At 35.9% G+C, this 19,684-nt stretch overlaps 1 protein-coding gene across 1 annotated transcript; it reads right to left on the reverse strand.

Annotated features, from left to right (window-relative positions):
• Positions 1-1,335: 1,335 nt before the first annotated feature.
• Positions 1,336-3,703, reverse strand: LOC120170664 (chitinase-like protein 1). Its single transcript, XM_039178582.1, has 5 exons — positions 3,636-3,703; positions 3,161-3,591; positions 2,355-2,514; positions 1,612-2,032; positions 1,336-1,567 (listed from the first exon to the last, which is right to left on the reverse strand). The coding sequence occupies exons 1-4, from the start codon at positions 3,686-3,688 to the stop codon at positions 1,612-1,614; spliced, it is 1,065 nt and encodes a 354-aa protein (XP_039034513.1). The 5' UTR covers positions 3,689-3,703; the 3' UTR covers positions 1,336-1,567.
• Positions 3,704-19,684: the final 15,981 nt, after the last annotated feature.

Below are 19,684 nucleotides of genomic sequence, written 5' to 3' on the forward strand. Positions count from 1 at the left end.
TTTCTTTACACATTAATCCTTAGATTTTAAAATAGGGGAATTGACAATCGGGTCCTTGCTTTCATGCCCAAGGATTAAAATTGACTTTCTGATTAAAATAATTAATCAAGTTAATAGCTAGAGCCTTAATTTAGATATAGTCCCTAAGCTTTAGATCTTTTCACAATTTACTCCTTTGACTTTAATTATATTTTCCTTTAACATAATTAATTAGGTCTTTAATTAGAGCCTTCACTTTAGGTTAGATTTCACTTTAGTCCTCTAATTTAGGGAGTAATCTGAGTTGGCCCTCGCCTTCATGCTCAAGGGACCATCTCGATTACTCAATCCAATAATTGGTTAAAATCGAATAAGATTAATTTTAGAGCCTCCATTTCTAGGTTTAGTCCCTTAGGTTCTTTAAATTACATAAATTGGCACTTTAGGTTAAGAGATCCCTTAATTTACTCATCTAGTAAAATTAGGTTATAATCAACTGATTGATTGCACAAGTTTTTAAAACCTAAGGCATGTTCACTTATTAAGGAGTCAATAGTATATCTCCTGCAAGTATGCTCAGAGCGTGACTACGGGTGATTCTCGAAATAGGTCGACATCCTTTTTAAGCCTGCGTCATGATTTTCTAAAATCTTGAGGCAATGTCCAGGTATTGGGCATAATAATTGATCTCCCAAAATCATGCTAGGGGTGAATATTATTGGCTTTAATAAACGAACATCCTTTTCAAACTTTGCATCCATAATGATTTCTAAATTAAATAATATTTCTAAATTAAATAATATTTCGAAATTAAATAATATTTCAAACTCCAAATTTCCAAATTTTAAAGTAGGGTAATCAACTAAGTATCAATTTCTGGGCGTTGTGGGATGTTAACCCTTCCCCACGCATAACCGACTTCCGAACCTATTTTCTGGTTTGCGCAGACCCCGAAACTTGGTGTTTTAATAAAAATAAAATATTTTATTAAAATTACCCGATTTTATGGTGTTCCAATCACACCTTAAAATGGTTAGAGTCGACTCCCAACATTTTATAAAATCATTTCAAAAACACTTCAAAACCCCAATCGTTGCAACTCGTTGGTCTTTCCCCTCGAGAGGCCGGTTGCGACAATAGTATAAAAAAGAATAAAGAAAAATAATAACCAACGGTCAACAATTAATATTAAAATTGATGTCGCTAGCTAAACAAAATTTAAATAGAAGAAGATGATGGAACAAAAATATTGAGAGAAAGTTTAGGTGAAAGTAAAAGAGAGAAATATGAGTCTTATTTTGAAAGTAAAAGAGAGAAATCATGAAGCACAAACTACATAGGAAATTGAACACAAAATGGAGGTTCACTGCATATATATTTTTTTTATACCGATGTCGTGGACAGCACAACAAGCATAAAATAATATCAAAATACACACACAGAAAGCAAATTACAAAGACCACCTAACAGCAGCAACACATCAACGTATAACTATATATAATCATCAAGTGGACGGGCCATTTCTCACACCGACATACACGACAATTTTACAACCACCTAATTGCCCCTCTCTTATTAATAACCCTTCCTTGACAAGTACAGTTTAACAATAAAATTGGCTGAACCCAAAGCTTAAGAAGAAGTTGCAGTCTTTGGAGATGAGGCTGGGTTGAATGCTTCTTGCTCGGCACAAGTTAGGTCCTCGTTCGGCCCTGCCTGCTCTCTCCCGATGCCCAACAGGTCAAGGTAATAGAGGTAATGGGAGATGATGGTGTTCATTGGATTGATATCGCCTTGCCCACAAGTGTATTCTCCGTAAAGAACGTTCATAGTGGTGCCAAAAGTAGGACCCCGCTTGGCCAATGTGTCGTTCTTGGTTGGTTTCCAGTCGCCGACAAAAATCTCGTGAGCTGAAGGCTGGTCTTTCTTGATTCGGGTCATCCATCTCCAAATGGCGGCCTGGAAGGCAATAGTTGCATTCTGCTCGAGATACTCGGGATGGTGCAACAAGTCGACTTTTATACCTTCCCCGGCAGCTCCGTAGTTGTAGTTCCTACAATCGAAGAACCACCGGAAACACTCAGTGGTCAGATTAGTAATAGAACTATAAATCATCTCCACGACCTAGGGCAAACATCATATTTGACCCACGCACATATATAGGTCATTGGAGGATCATATCTCCAAACCCATGTCCAGATATAGGTCAGATACTGTTATTTAAAGAAAGACGGGGAATCAGAGTTGCATAGGGTTCCTATGAAACATGTAAACAGAATAGCAAACTTAACTTAATCTGCAACAATGATAAAGTGCAGATCGGAAAAAAACTGATTATATGTTTCAATCATGACAGGAAAAAGAATTATACGAACCAGTAAATTGGCAAAGCACCACGGCCATAGTATGAAGCGCCAGGGGCACATGGATACAAATATTTGTAGAAATCATCACAGTAATCCTGCATAGGGCTCATTTCTCTGTTGAAGCAAAGGCCCCAAGCCAGCGGTCCTCCTGTTATGACTCCATCTCCACCTGAAAATCCTTTACCATCATTAAAAACTCTGCACAATAGCTCCGCTACCAATAAATAATTATCCATTAACATTGAAAATCAAAGTTTTCACGGAGTATTAAACCAATACGTTTCTTGCATTTTTATCCCAAACCTTACCATTAAAAATCCTATAACCGATCAGGAGGTCAGATCAACATTAAAAACTCAGCACAAATGCTCAACCAACAATAAAATCCATAAACATCAAAAATCGAAATGTAATCTAATTTGAGTTGACCCAGAATGTAGAGCTTACAATTATGAACAAAACCGAAATCGTTTACCATCATTAAAAATTTTCCACAATTGCTCCACTAACAATAAATAATTATCCATAATCGGGGTTTAACAGATTTCGCATAGATAACTCAATAAGCAAACAGAAAATCTAATAATAGCATGTCCCAAGATCTTAATTCACTACCATTTCAGTAATGTATTCAAATCTATAGCTCCATTTGAGCAATTTATCAAACACCGAAAGGGATTGCGATCTGAACTTAGCTGACCTGACCAGAGTGCAGAGCTTAAAATACAATTGCGGATCTGGTTAAATATGTAGTCAATTTCGAAATAAATCAGGATCGGTACTAATAGAAAAAAAAAACCGAGTAATGAACTCACAAGATGTTTTGGCGCCGACATGGGAAAGGAAAGCAGCGACTTCCTTCATTTGCAGAAGCTTACCACCTGTTGTCCCGAAACCCAGAGGCTCAAACATGGCGGCAGCCAAAATGAAAGATCGGTAATCCCAAAATCCAACGGCATGAGCGATCGGAGAATTCCTCTTAGAGAAAAGGTTCTCGAATTGATAAACAGCGAAGACATCCGAAATCGTTTGGTTACAACAATAACGTGACCACCAGCTACATTCCCATCCTTGTATACACTCCTTCTTACCCTTGTGCTTCCTAACACGAATCTCCTTATCATCATCAGCGCCGGCCATCAAAGCAAGGTTTGCAAGCAAAGCCGCCATGAGAATCAAAGCAGTGGCTTTGCTGAAGTCAGCCATTGTTGGGTTCCTTTGTGTCGGTTTCTCTCGCAGATTTTCGTTTAGGATTTGAAAGCAGAAATGAAGTATCGGGTTTGTTTTTAAGAGGTGGGAGAAATGAAAGGGAAAGGTGTAGTTAGATCGAAGGTCTCTTTCATGGCGTCTAAGCCATTGGTGTGTTATGAGAAAATGTGGGTTATACGTCGAGCATGTTTGGCATGATCCAACGGTGGATAACGGATTAGAAGTTCGGGATTTAGGTAATACCAGGCTGGATTTTGGAGCGAGGATGCTAATTTAGAGTGGCATGGGGGTAGGGATGATTAACGAGTTGAGCGGTTCGAATTTGACTCGATTAAAATTTAGTAAACGTTTAACTCAAGTTAGTTTGATTGGAACTTGAATTCGACTCGAGACCTTAACGAGTTGAGTTGAGAAAAATTTAACTCGATTCGATAAATTCACGAGTAGTTCGTTAATTTTTTAAAATATATTTTTAATAATTACTTCAAAATTATTTCATTCAAAAAATAAATTTAAATAATAATTATTAATTTATTAATAAATGATAAAAAATAATAATTTAATTAATATATTATTCTTTTAATAAATAATAAAATATTATTAATTAATAATATTATTTTAATACAAAAAAAACAAATTCAACTCTAATATCCTCCTATAGTATTAGTAAATTTTATTTTTAGTTAAAAAATAAGATAATTTTTTTAATGAGTTTAACGAGCAACGAATCTAATTGAATAGTAAATTTTTTTAATGAGCACAGGTCGAACACAATTTTAACAAGCTTAACGAGCAAAGAATCGAGTCAAACAATAAAAAATTTTAACGAGCAAGAGTCGAGCACTGTCTAACTCACCACCAACTCGCTAGATAAGCACCTCTAGAATGACCCCACCAGATGCTCCACCGACAGCTCTAGGAAATAAAAAAAATTTATCCAATTTTCACTGTTTTGACTTGCCTTTGGTCGTCCGCCTCTTCTACTGTTAACGGTTTGGCGTTCACTGTGTAGGGATAAGATGAATTAAGGTTAAATATCATGAGTGAAAAATTGCTCAATTTTAAAATGTTAGGCATTCATTAAGCATTTAACCTAAGAAAATGAAGGGGTAAAATACATGATTTTTTATTAATTTAGGATAATTATAACGGTAATATTCATTTTAAAGATTATTAATCATTTGATAATATAACAATTAATAACGGTATGATAAAAAATATAATTAATTAAATGAAGACCTTGGAAATAATATAGGTATTCAAAGACAAATAAAAGAAGAAAATTTATTAGAAGAAAAACTTCTAATAATAAAAATAAAAAAATTAATTGTAAATGTTTTATCTGAGATAAAAAAATGTCATATAGCAACAAATTGTCCTAACAAAAGCAAAAATGATAAAAACATTTGCAGAACAAGAATTAGAAATTTGTTCAAAACAAGAAATAAATTCTGATGAAATATTATACAAATTAATATCATAAACATAATCTGATAGTGATGAAGGTGAGTTTATATTTATGTTAGGTAGTAATTCTAATAATCAATTAGAAGAAATGCCTAATAATGAACAAGAAGCAATAAAATTAGGTAGTATTATTGGAGTGTAAAAATATCTCTTTGATGAAATGATAGAAAAAATAAATAAAAATAATATTTCTAAAGAATAAATATATAATATATCTAAATTTAAAATTTGGAGCCAAAGACACATTGAAAAAAATCAATGGAAATACAGTAGCCAAAGACACAAAAGAAGATTAACTGAAATCTCACTATTTACTAAAGACAAAATTAAAAGAATTAGGCATAAATATCCACAAGTTAAGTATATAAATTTAGGTCATAATGATACAATAAGAGCACTATTTAGGAGGGGTTATGATGTACCAATTTTAGCGGGGCTACTAGACAAAAGATTTGAAAATCCCATAAAAGCTCTTATAGGTGGAATTCAACCTAACTTAAGTTATTAGATTTAAAATTAAACCAAACTATTTTATTTCCACAATTGATTCATTAAGTGAAGAATGTTTATGTTTAAGAATCCAAACCAAGAATTTTGATATTAAAGATTTAGCAAAAGATCTAGCAATCAGTTGGACTTCTATAAATGAATATACTAATACAACTAAAGTAGAAATAAAAGAGGTTAATAATAAAATTATTGAACTCTTTGAACCAAATAAATTTACTTCTGAAATCCAGCCAAAATTACTACACTTAAAAGATTTATCTTTACCAAGAGACTAGATATTAGAAAATTCTAATAATCCTAAACCTCTAAACACAATAGAGTATGTTGCTTCAGGAGATAAATTATAATTTAAAAATACAACCGTAGAAAATAATCGAAACATGGTTTTACCATCTTCTAGTCAAATAAATGATGAAGAAGAAAATAATAATAATAATACACCGATAGGAATGAAAACAGTTCATATTCCTATTTTTCCAACCGAACCAAGTAGAAGTTCTAGAAACACTAGAATGGAATAAATAAATACATCAACTATAATACAACAAATGCATCTTGGAAAGAAATAATTACTTTTTCAAGATTTCAATCTAAAAAATATCATACATATATAGAAATAATATTTCAATTTAGAGAATATAACACATATTCTTTACACGTCTTATTAGTCACAGAAGCTACAACCAAGTTCCGAAAAAATGCAATTCCTATAGAAAAATGGGAACCAATGAAAAACCCAATTAAAGCTATAGGAATAGATGGTAATGAAACCATTATTCAATATAAAACTAGAAATATATCAATCTACATAAATAATGTAAGATTTGTAATTTCTAAAATATTATGCTTTCCAGAAATGCATGGAGACATATTATCAGGAAATAATTTTATATATCAACACTTACCATTTTCTATAGATAAAAATACGATAATTTTATATGCATAAAAAACTTCTATAGAAACACCATTAATAGAAAATCATAAATTTATATGTGAGAAAAATCTTAATCCACCAAGAAAAGAAAATATTAAGCATCTATAAATAAATCATTGGATGTTTAAAATATTAGAAAATAATTTTATTGAAGAACCACTAAAATTATGGGAAAACGGTCCTAGATATTATAGTATAAAATTGGAAAACCCCAATAAAATTATACGAGTAAAACCAATGATCTATATTAAACAAGATATAGATGAATTTGATATTCAAATAAAAGAATTATTAGAAAAAAGATTAATAGAACCAACTAATAGTCTAACATTTATGGTAAGAAACCGTGCTGAGATTAAAAAAGGAAAAAAAATGATCATTAATTATAAAAGATTAAATCAAAATATTATAGTTGATGACTATTTTATTCCAAGAAAGGACGTATTAATTCATCAAGCTAAACAAGTTAGATATTTTAGTAAATTTGATTGTAAGTCAGGATTTTGGCGAATAATGCTAACTGACGACTCAAAACCGTCGACAACTTTTAGTGCACCCAATGGACATTATCAATGGAAGGTAATGTCTTTTGGATTATGTAATGCATCACAAGTATTCCAAAGTTGGATGGATTCAATTTTTAATAAGTATAAAAAAATTTGTGTAGTCTATATAGATGATATTCTAGTAATTTTAGCAACATTGGAATTACATAGAAAATATTTAAATATTATTTCACAAGAATTCATAAAACATGGAATCATACTTAGTATTAAGAAAATAGAATTAGAAAAAAAACAGAAATAGAATTTTTAGGATTAAAATTATCTTCTGATGGTTTTGAACTACAACATCATATTATAATTAAAATAAAAGAATTTCCTGAGAATATTGAAGATAAAAAAAACAACTTTAACAATTTTTAGGAATAATTAATTATGGAAGAAATTTCTTTCCAAAATTATCAGAAAAATAAGTATGTTATATGATAAATTAAAAAAAAATGATGTACCATTTTCCTGGACTAAACAAGACTTGGAAATATTTAGAAAATAAAAATCTGAAATAATAGATGTTCCAAAAGTTTATCTACCCAAACAAGGTGATAAATTAATATTAGAAACAGATGCCTCAGAAAAACATCGGGTTGTGTTTTAAAAGCCAAAACAATAGATGATCAAGAATTAATATGTGGATATGGATCGGATAAATTTAAACCGAATGAAATTAATTATGTTGTTTTTGAAAAAGAATTGTTAGCCATAAAAAATGGTATACAAAAATTTCTTATTTATTTAGGACCAAAGAAATTTATAATAAAAACTGATAACCAAACAGTTAAATAATACCTCACCAATAAAAAAATTGGAGACATTACCTAGAAGAATTAAATGATATAATGAATTATGTACATTTAATTTTGAAGTTTTATATATTAAAGGCACTAACAATGTTATTGTTGATTTTCTTAACAGGCCTAATGGATAGAGGTAAAAAGTCTCTAGAAACAGTAGGAGAATGGACAACTGTTCGGAAAAAACCCAACAAAGGGATTCTGAGACAACAAATTCTAACCAAGGATCTGTGTTAGTACAACCTCCGATAATGTATTATCCTAACCAAAGATATTATGTTTCCTATCCAGAAGAAGATGTATCACAATTCTCGATGACACATTCAGTAAACCAACTTAGTAGTCACAAAATCCAAATTCGACATATCAAGAAAGCTATGCTAAAATTATAAAAAAAAAACTGAAGCACTGTTGAAACCACAACAGTCAGAAACCAAAAAAGATGAAATAAAAGATTTATATAACCCCGATTTAGAAACAAAAATATATAATTTGATTAATGTGGTATGAAAAAACCATATCACTAATCAAAGAGAAAATTTTGAGAAATCTCTTTCTACTCTTTCAGAAACTTTAGTTGAAAGAACAATTGAAGCTGAAGAATTATTACTAAATTCTCTAATCTATAGAAGATGAACACTCTTTGGAATGAGATTTTTAACAAAGGAGGAGATAAACAATCTTTTTAAAATATGTCCAATTTTTCTGATAAAGGGAAAACAATTCTATTTTAGTAAAAATATATCGATTAAGTTTACATAGTAAAGCCTACTTTATTTTACCTATTGATGTATTTTCAAAATTTTATGAAGCAATTTACAATATGCAAAATAAAATTAAAAATATTTTTTCAAATATTATCATCAAGCCTATTTAACTATGAATATTTCACAAGAAACATATCCTGTTATAAAATTCAGGCTTGATTATGAACCATTTGATATAAGCAGTATTAAATGGGGATTTGTTAGAAAACTAGTATTACACAAATCTTCTTTACATTTAATAAAAGATTTTCCAGCTTTTATTAAATCTCAACTAAGAGATTTAGCAAGAAAAAATCAAAAAGAATAATATTTTCATATTACAATAAATAGTATTATTGATATCTTTGACAGAGAAAAATTATATCAACCATGTCAAATTTGACATGTAAATATGGTATCAAATCATTGTTGTCTTCTTGATGCAATAATAGAAGAGCCACAAGGATTGAAACAATCAATTGACCAATGCATCAACGACCCTGCCTATTATCATATATATAAGCAGGTGTTGATTTAAAAGTCACGGTTGAATTTATTTTTATAGAAAGTGGACATAAACTCCGAACTGATGGGAAAAGAATAATGGTTGAAGATTTTCTTTTAGAAGAAACTATATCTGATGAAGAGTCTATACCGTTGTTAAAAATAGCAAATATGGAGATTGAAGATTATCCCTATTCCATAGTTGAAGAAACTAGATGGACACTAACATGAAACAGAAGAATATTAACATCTCCTTTAGCATCTTTAGACGAATATGAGATTATGAATATAGAGAACATGCAAGAAGGGTGAATATGAAAAAAAATTGGGAAAGCTGTCAGAGCCTTAAACAAAAGGAAGACTGTAACAATGAATAAAAATACAAGACGTGGAAGCTACCACGTGATGAAAAGTACAAGACATGGAAGCCATCACAAGACGACAAAAAATAAAAGAACCCACACGTGGAAGACTACTATGGTAGTCTTCAAAATAAATTTAAAGCAACTATGACATGGAGTCTATAAAAGGGGAAGCTTGCAAACAAGCTAGGCATCACCTTTGACACCACTACTCTCATCTCCAGCTTAGTTTTCTTAAGTTTTCTCTTGTAATCTCTTGTAACCTATATATTTTAATAAGATGTATAATAAAGTTAGTAAAATAGAACAACAAATTAGTAATCTAGGAGAGGTAACTGAAATAGATCAAGTAGTAATATCTTAAAACAAGAAGATAATATAGACTTAGGACCTTTATATTATGGAAATGGAAACGCCATATTAGTTTTATCAAATGAAGAAGAAACTTTATCTGAAAAGGATGAACGTAAGAAAAAACAAAAAAGGTTTACACCTCAACAAAAATATGATTTTCAATCTTATAAAGAATCAATGGAACATTGGAAATTAAAATTTTCCACTATTACGGATAAAAATGAAAAAGTAAAATATTTAAAATTGATGAAAAAACTTTATGAAGAACATAAAGAATTATTTGCTTTATTTATCTTTTGTAAAGTACCAGATGACAAAAATAAATATACCCACACGTGGAAGAATACTATGGAGGATTTTAAAATAAATTGAAAGCAGCTATAAAATGGAGTCTATAAGAGGGGAAGCTTGCAAACAAGCAAGGCATCACCTTTGACATCACTACTCTCCTCTCCAGTTTAGTTTTCTTAAATTTTTTCTTGTAATCTTTCGTTCTTTTGTATCACCATCCTCTACCTTTGTAAAATACTTTGTACAATAATATCTTTCGCTCCCATATCCACCATGTACCTGGTATCATGTCCCTTGTAACTGGTATCAGCCCCCAGAGTTTTCGATCTTTGGAGTAATAATATACAAGTATTATTGTAAGTTCTATCTTTATCTTGCACTCTGTTCGTTTCAATATTTTATCTTAAAATCCATATATCTGTTATTCTGTTTTACTTTTACCTTAGTCCGGTGAAGTGACTTTTAGGCCTTGTTGTTGTAAAGCTAGTGATTTTCACAGATAACAGAAGGTTTTAGGTACCAAAGATAAAGTCATGAAATAAACAGATTGTTTGTTTAAAGATAAAAATTGCAATCATACTATGCATATAAACTCCAAAAACAAAAATAATACTACATATACTAGTAAAGGTTTTAACAGTTTAGTAGATGTGACATCTATATATTTTAATAAGATGTATAATAAAGTTAGTGAAATATAACAACAAATTAGTACTCTAGGATAGGTAACTGAAATAGATTTAAATGGTGAATTTTAAAAATTATTATTTGATATTAATAATAAAATAAATCAAGTAGTAATATATTCTAAACAAGAAGATAATATAGATTTAGGTCCTTTATATTATGGAAATGGAAACACCATATTAGTTTTGAAGAAGAAACTTTATGTAAAAGTTCATCTAAAAAGGATGAAATTAAGAAGGAAAAAAAATAACGGTAATATTCATTTTAAGAAAATGAATGGATAAAAATATATGATTTTTTATTAATTTAGTATAATTATAACGGTAATATTCATTTTAAATATGGTTAATCATTTGATAATATAAAAGTAATATTCATTTTAAATATTATGTAATCACTTATTTTTTAATTCATAATCTTTGAAATATAACAATTATCCATTTACTCATCTAAGTAGCTTGATTTACGAAGAAGCATATGAAGATTTACATCTTATAGAATCTCTCATAATCCATTATAAAGCGGTCAACAGGCAACCTTTCAAAATCAGAGATCTAATACTGATATAACTTTTGCTTTTCTAGTGTTGTAAATTGAGTTATTAGTGGCTTCTATTAGTCAGTTGGGCTGATGGATTTTGTAATTCTAAATCTATACAAATGGGTCATTGTAATGGGTTAGTACCCAAGTTTCCAATTTTTTAATTCCATTTTGTGCTTCTGTTTGGCTCAACCAAACACCAATCTGCGGATAATTGAAGAGGCAGGCGGTTTCAAGCACCCGTTTCTTTGTTGAAAATTCTTCATTTGTTTCTTTAGAAAATAAAAGAAGAATTTGATTTATAACTTTTATTTGGGCAGTTGTAATGTGTTTTCGAGAGAAGTGCGTAAAATTTTATAAATGTTCATATTCGAAAGTAATATGGAGTACTAATTTTTTAGCAGCAAAATAGGAGACAGAACGACAAGCAACAAAACTGTGGTTGTGCTCCCTGCTTCCTTTCAATCTCTTTGATATTGCACTCCAAACCATATATGTATATGATCCTTCCTCATGCTGTATCTCTGCAAAACACTAGGGTTTGGTTTTAACAGAGTTGTCAAGAGCATAAGGCACACTTCAATGCAAAAAAGCACTCGCCTATGCAGTTAAGTTGTTATAGCCATGTCTCCTACAGCACAATGCCTAGACAACACCATATAACATTGTCCATGCATAAATTGTATGTATAAAATATACAAGAAAGTTAAGGAGAAACTAACCTTCGTTTACAGCAACATGAACTCAGAATTGGAGCTTTCAAACGGAACACAGATGATATATTCAGTCTCTGAAGTTGCATAAATCTCCCCAGAATCGAAGCGCACACGCAACTTTATGTAGTTAAGTAGGTCAGACAACATAGAGTAACAAGCTACAAACATTAGGCCATTGCCCAATTGAATCAGCTTAGGAAAGGAGGCAACAGGTAAGGGAAAGTTAGATAACCACTGGACGTCCAACCATTTCTTATCCACCAAGTGATACGCCCGGAAATATTTTCTAAAATCACTAAACGAATCCCAATCTGGTGGATCATAGAGACAACAGAGAACCTCACCCATGACTCGGACTTAAGGTTGGAGGCGTGGAGAGAAGAATTGGAACGGAAGTGCACCAGAATTCGAGATCGGAAAGAACCTAAGAGAACAGGGTCAAGTACAGACAGAGGATCCAAATCGGAAGGGGCCGACAATTTATCCCAACGATTTAATTCTACATTGAAAACCTCGGCAAAATGACCTCCACTTCTTCCGATTGACCCGAAGATGTAAATCTTTCGTCGTGTAGCAACAGCCGCAGGTGATTCACGCGGGGCCAACATAGGAGAAGCTTTCTTCCATTCACCATCAAGGCGGGCACAATCAAAGTAGAAAACACAATTATGGTTGTGGCACCGACTATATTTAAATTGTTTATGGGGACAACAGGGATTCCCACGGCACATTCCCCCAAGGACGTAAACACGGATGCCACAAGCAACGGCAGTTCCAAAATTACGAGCCTCGGGTGGCATCCTACTCAGAGTTTCACCGATCTCTAGACTTTGCAGATTCAGAGTGTGCCACTCATCCCTGAAAATCGGTTCCCTATCCCTCGGGCTCGGATTACGTTGAAAATCAATCATCCTTTCATGCCAATCCGGCCGATATATCCAAGCGCGGAAAGGCAAGGCCTCCACCACTCCATCTCTCCCTCAGACGCGAAGGTGATTCCAGGGATTACGGCTCATATTTCACCTTCAAACATCTATTGCTTTTGCTTTATACTTTTATATATATATATATATATATAACGAGATACATTTTGGGTTTGGTCAAGTTTGGATGATGAATGAATTAGGTTAAATATTTTGCTCATTTTTACTACGTCTTTGCTTAATATATAGTGGTCCCACATTTAGATCATAAGTTAACCATATGGTAGGAGAGGTCATGCAACCACAACGAGTCTAAAATAACCAAAACACAAGGATGGATCGACGTTCACATCCCTAAAAATTTAAAATTTAATTGTATTATAAATATTTTCTTTGTATTTTATATGAACTATTTAATTTCACACCCCTACGATTTTATAATCTTGCATCCCTAAAGTTTTAATATAATTATTTTATGTTCTTACCCTGACATAAATCCATGCTTGCGTCCCTGCAAACGCAGTAAACCTCGACCATGCCCAATAAGCAAATATCATGTCAACAAGCAGCAGTTTAACATACAGAATTTGTTAAATATTATCACGTAATTAGCTAAGACAAAAGAACTTCGACACCTCGGAGCGTGCGGCCTTAGTCGCCTTCTTAGTGATTGCGGTTAAGTAAGCGTGAAAATATCCTAAGAAAGGATGCTTAGAACCTCGACGGAAGCTAGACAAGAGAACTAGCACAAAAAGGAAGATAAGAAAGCTTTGAGAGAAGAATGCTCTTATGATTTCTCAAAGTGAAGGAGTGAGTACAAATGAGGAGGGGAGGCCTCTATTTATAGCTAAAGCTCCCCTCAATGAACGGCTAAAATCTAATTACATCGACAGTCTAGATTGATTCCTACCTACAAAAAACAAGTGGGCATTATCTATACAAATTTAAATGCCACTAAAGTCTTTGTGACTTCTAGAAGGTCCAAACCCCCATTTGGGCTGCTCTTCATGGGCTAACCTCGGTTGTGGGCTCTTGGTGTGTGACATTCTCCCCCACTCGTTCCGGTGACGCCCTCGTCACTCGTCTGGCATGGAATTGGTCTATTCGGGTTTTGAATTGCCAAAGTCCCTCGGTATGTTCCCAACTCCCTTCGCACTCGAGTTTCCATAGGACAAAGTACTCATGCCTCGGGCGGTGTCCTGGCCGTCGAATAACTCTCTCCACTTGTATGTCTTGGATCTCCTTGTCATATGAGACAGCTACTCCGACTGGCCCTCGGTGAGACTTGGCTCGATCTGGATCCTCTGTATCTTGATGGTACGACTTGAGTAGGCTAACATGGATAACGGGATAAGCCCGGATGGTTGGAGGCAACTCCAATTTGTAGGCCATGGTGCCTACCCTTTTCACGATTCGGAAAAGACCCTCGTATCTTCACACAAGCGCCTTGTGCAAATCCACATGGCGCAAAACATTGGCCAACTTTGCAAGAACAAGGTCGCCAACTTCAAAGTTCACGTCCCTCCGCTTTCGGTCATCCCACTTCTTGGTCCGCTTTCCCGCCTTGTGCAAACAAGCTCGGGCTAAGTCGTGTTGCTCGTGCCACTCCTTAGAAACATTGTGTGCTGATGGATTGGGCCCTTCATACTTGGAAACAACCGTATTGGGTGTCAACGGTTGTTGTCCAGTCACGATCTCGAACGGACTTTAGTTTGTCGTCTCACTCTATTGCAAGTTGTAGGAAAATTGGGCCACATCTAACAGCTTGGGCCAGTCTCGTTGGTTGGCACTCACGTAGTGCCTCAGATAGATCTCTAATAGAGCATTCACTCGTTCAGTTTTCCCATCGGTTTGTGGATGAACTGTAGTGGAAAAGATCAAGCTTGATCCTATCAGTTTGAACAACTCCGTCCAGAACCTCCCTGTGAACCGCGTGTCCCGGTCACTGATTATGGTTTTCGGCATTCCCCAATACTTCACCACATGCTTGAGGAAAAGTCGAGCCGCCTCCACGGCTGGACAGACTTTAGATGCCGGTATGAACGTCGCATACTTTGAAAACCTATCAACAAAAACCATTATACTTGAAAGTCCATCAGTTTTGGGCAAACCTATGATAAAATCCATGGAAATACTCTCCCACTGGCGCTCAGGAATGGGCAACGGTTGTAGAAGTCCCGCCAGTTTCTTTGCCTCAATTTTGTCTTGCTAGCACACAAGACAAGTCTTCACATAGGCTTGCACATCTTCAGCCATGTGCGGCCAATAGTATTGCTCCGAGAGTAATGCCAAAGTCCGATCAACTCCTGGATGTCCCGCCCACTTGGAATCATGGCATTCCTTCATGAGCTCCTTGCGTAACTCTCTGGTTCGTCCCTCCTTGGCTCCCTCAATAATTCGCTCGGCTGCTGGATCATGGGGCAACCCTTCTTTGATCCTTTCGAGTAGGGTACCTTCCACAGTCTCGATGGCGTACCTTCGGCTTAAACCATCTGCAACATAGTTCACCTTTCTTGGCTTATACTCCATAGAAAAGTCAAACTCGGCAAGAAACTCTTGCCAACGAGCTTGCTTGGGAGAAACCTTCTTCTGGGTGAGAAAATAACTGTTGGCAACATTGTCCGTGAACACCACGAATTTGGACCCAAGCAAGTAGTGTCGCCATGTCCGCAAGCAGTGTACAACTGTTGTCATCTCCTTCTCATGAACTGAGTACCTCCGCTCGGTCTCATTGAGCTTCCAGCTCTCGTATGCAACCGGATGTCCCTCTTGCATGATGACTCCACCAATTGCAACATCGGACGAATCGGTGAAAACTACGAAAGGCTTGGTGTAATCTGGCAACACCAACACAGGCTCATTCACCATGGCCTCCTTGAGCTTTTCAAAAGCATCCTGGCATTTCGTTTTCCATTCCCACACCTTGTACTTTTTGAGTAGCTCGGTCAAAGGTGTGGCAATCTTGGAATAGCCTTTCACAAACCGTCGGTAGTAGTTGGCTAATCCCAAGAATGCTCGCAATTCAGTTACCTTGGTGGGTGGCTTCAACTCATCAATCGGCCGGATCTTGTCTTTGTCCATCTGGAGCTTGCCTCCTCCAATAATATAGCCTAGGAACGACACTTCTTTTTGCACAAACGAGCATTTTTCTTCCTTGACATAAAGCTCGTTCTCTCGTAAGACTTGGAACACCCTTCTTAAGTGTTCAACGTGTTCTTCCAAGGTCTTACTATACACAACGATGTCATCAAGGTAAACTATAACAAAATGATCAAGAAAGGGTTGTAGTACCTTATTCATTAACGTGCAAAAGGTTGCAGGGGCATTGGTGAGGCCAAAGGGTATCACAAGGAACTCATATGAACCGTAGCGTGTCACGCAAGCAGTTTTCGGTTCATCGCCTTCCGCTATCCGAACTTGGTAGTATCCGGACCGTAAATCTAACTTGGTGAACCACCTTACACCACCAAGTTGATCGAACAAGTTGGCAATCAACGGGATCAGGTACTTGTTCTTCACAGTGAGCTTATTCAAAGCTCGATAATTGATACACATTCTGAGGGAGCCGTCATGCTTCTTCTGGAATAACACCGGTGCACCAAAGGGTGCCTTTGACGGTCGGGTGTATCCAACATCTAGGAGCTCTTTCAATTGTCTGCGAAGCTCCTCTAACTCCGGTGGGGCCATTCAGTATGGTGCCTTGGTGGGTGGCTCCGCATTTGGCACAAGCTCTATTTTGTGGTCCACCTCTCTCTTCGGTGGAAAATGCTTTTACAGCTCAGTGGGCATCACATCCCTAAACTCCGCCAATACTTGTCCCACTTCACTTTGGACTTCTTCGGTCATTGTGGGTTTAATTCCCACCAATGAAACCACAAAAGTGGGTTCCTCCTTGCGCACCCCCTTTGAGAATTGAATTGTGAACAACATCTTTGCCTCGATTCTGGGCCCTCGACTCACTGGAACAATGCATTGTTACTTTGGATCCAGGATGCACAAGCAATCGGAAAAAGGCATTGGGAAAGCATTTATTCGGTCCAAGAAACTTAACCCAAGAACAAAGTCGAAGTCATCGAGAGGGATTACCTTGATGGCTTCTTTTCCGGACCAACCTCCAACGGTTTGCTCGATTCCCTTTATGACCCCCGCAATTGGAACTTCTTTGGCATTCACGGTTTTGATGGATCCAGTTGCCTTCTCCACATAAAGGCCAAGTCTCTTGGCAATTTGTTCAGACATGAACAATTCTGAGGCACCAGTGTCCACTAGTGCACTCATCATTTGGCATGCCACGATGATGTCTACGTACATCAATCCCTTCTTCTTCCGACCCTTCTTGACCTCCATGATGCTAAGGATGGAGCCAAGTTTGAGAGTCTCACTCTCCACCCCATCATTCTCCTTGATGGTAGTAACTTTCACAAGTTGAGGACAATATCGTTTCATGTGATTTCCTCCACAAGAAAAGCATGATAATTCCCCCTTCTTCTCCCAAGAATTGAAGAGCTTTTTGGGTCGATCATTTGGCTTCCCATGATTTCCTGTTGGCTTGTGAAAGCTTCCTTTGGCCTTCTCTCCCCCACTATTACCTTTGGGTTTTGGCTTGGATTGGAGAGAGTCGGTCTTCTTTACTTCCAACGGGGCAATGGCCTCGGCTGCATCCAATGCCTTGGAGAGTCGTTCTTTACTCCCCTCCTCTGGATCTCCATGTTGGCCCAACGTTGTTGTCCATCCATGAATGCAAAGTACCCTTCTGACTCGCCTAAGTACGGGATTTGCATCTTGATCTCTGTGAAGTTTTTGACATACTCCAAGATAGAACGATCGTGCCTCAATTGCTTTAGTTTTGCTCGAGCCTCGAGCACAACATTTTTCGGATAGAAATGCTCCTTGATTTCTCCCACGAACTCTTCCCACGTTCCGATTGGATTCGTATTCTCGGAACACCTACGACGCCACCATAACATAGCAACATCGTTAAGATAATTGGAAGCAACATTTACCTTGGTGGTATCATCCCCGATACCCATGCCACGAAAAAATTGCTCCATGCCCCAAATGAAATTCTCCACATCTTGGGCATTTCGACTCCCATTGTACTACTTTGGCTTAGGGATGTCGATCCTGGGTCTTGGTGCTTGCGCCTCCCCAGTCACTTCATTCAACACGGTAAACTTGTAGACAAGTAGCTCGCTCTTGAGCTCCTTTACCTCCTGCATTATTTCGGCCCTCATGGCCAAGTACATGCTCTCGAGGCCTCTGGTACGCTCGTCTACGTTCTCCGTCAACTCGCTGATGAGTGCTTGGGTTTCTTCGCGGAGTACGTCCTCCACGGACTCCACTTTCTCCAAGCGAGATTCAACCGAGTCTTGAGTCTCTTGGACTTCATTATATCGGTCTTCCAACCTGCTGACCCTTTGCTCGAACGAGGCCACCATATCTTTCGAGTTCCCTCGCTTCTTTGGTACGGTAACACGAGTCACTTCGCTTGTCGGGACCTCGTCTTGGTTTTGTTGTGCCATTTCTCATAAAACTAGCTTTGATACCACTTGTCACGCCCTTGAAACTTCGACACCTCAGAGCGTGCGGCCTTAGTCGCCTTCTTAGTGATTGCGGCTAAGTAAGCTTGAAAATATCCCAAGCAATGATGCTTATAACCTCGACGGAAGCTAGACAAGAGAACTAGCACAAAAAGGAAAATAAGAAAGCTTTGAGAGAAGAATGCTCTTATGATTTCTCAAAGTGAAGGAGTGAGTACAAATGAGGAGGGGAGGCCTCTATTTATAGCTAAAGCTCCCCTCAATGAACGACTAAGATCTAATTACATCGACGGTTTAGATTGATTCTTACCTACCAAAAACAAGTGGGCATTATCTATACAAATTTAAATGCCACTAAAGTCTTTGTGGCTTCTAGAAGGTCCAAACCCCCATTTGGGCTGCTCTTCATGGACTAACCTCGGTTGTGGGCTCTTGGTGTGTGACAATAAGTTAACCATATGGTAGGAGAGGTCATGCAACCACAACGAGTCTAAAATGACCAAAACACAAGGATGGATCGAGGGAGTGTTGGGAGTGCGTTCACATCCCCTAAAAATTTAAAATTCAATTGTATTTTAAATATTTTCTTTGTATTTTATATGAACTATTTAATTTCACACCCCTGAGATTTTATAATCTTGCATCCCTAAAGTTTTAATATAATTATTTTATGTTCTTACCCTGACATAAATCCATGCTTGCGTCCCTGCAAACGCATTAAACCTCGACCATGCCCAATAAGCAAATATCATGTCAACAAGCAGCAGTTTAACATACAGAATTTGTTAAATATTATCACGTAATTAGCTAAGACAAAAGACAGATAAGCGGCAGTTTGATAAATAACGTGTTGGAAATTCCAGGCAGAGAACTATATTCTCCATGTGAAGTAGTAATTTTATTGGAGAAAAAGAAAATAAATTAACAACAGCATAACCAATCAATAGAGACATTAATTTTCTTGAATTATGTGACTGTAATTAAAATCGAGTCTGTATGTGTTTTGTGATATGTGTTCGGTTTATCAATCATTGCAGCATGTTATGTTTTGAATCATTAGCAGATTGTGTACTTTATGGAACTGAAGTCCGACATTTATTTGGACTCAAACTCGAGCTATATGCTGTTAGTTTGTGATATGCAATTATATGAAAGCCTACCATGTGTCGGCCACACTTTAAATTGTGCTTGTGAACAACATT

Source organism: Hibiscus syriacus, unplaced genomic scaffold (assembly GCF_006381635.1).
Source record: "Hibiscus syriacus cultivar Baekdansim isolate YM2019G1 unplaced genomic scaffold, ASM638163v2 tig00111783_pilon, whole genome shotgun sequence".
Classification (NCBI taxonomy): domain Eukaryota; kingdom Viridiplantae; phylum Streptophyta; class Magnoliopsida; order Malvales; family Malvaceae; genus Hibiscus; species Hibiscus syriacus.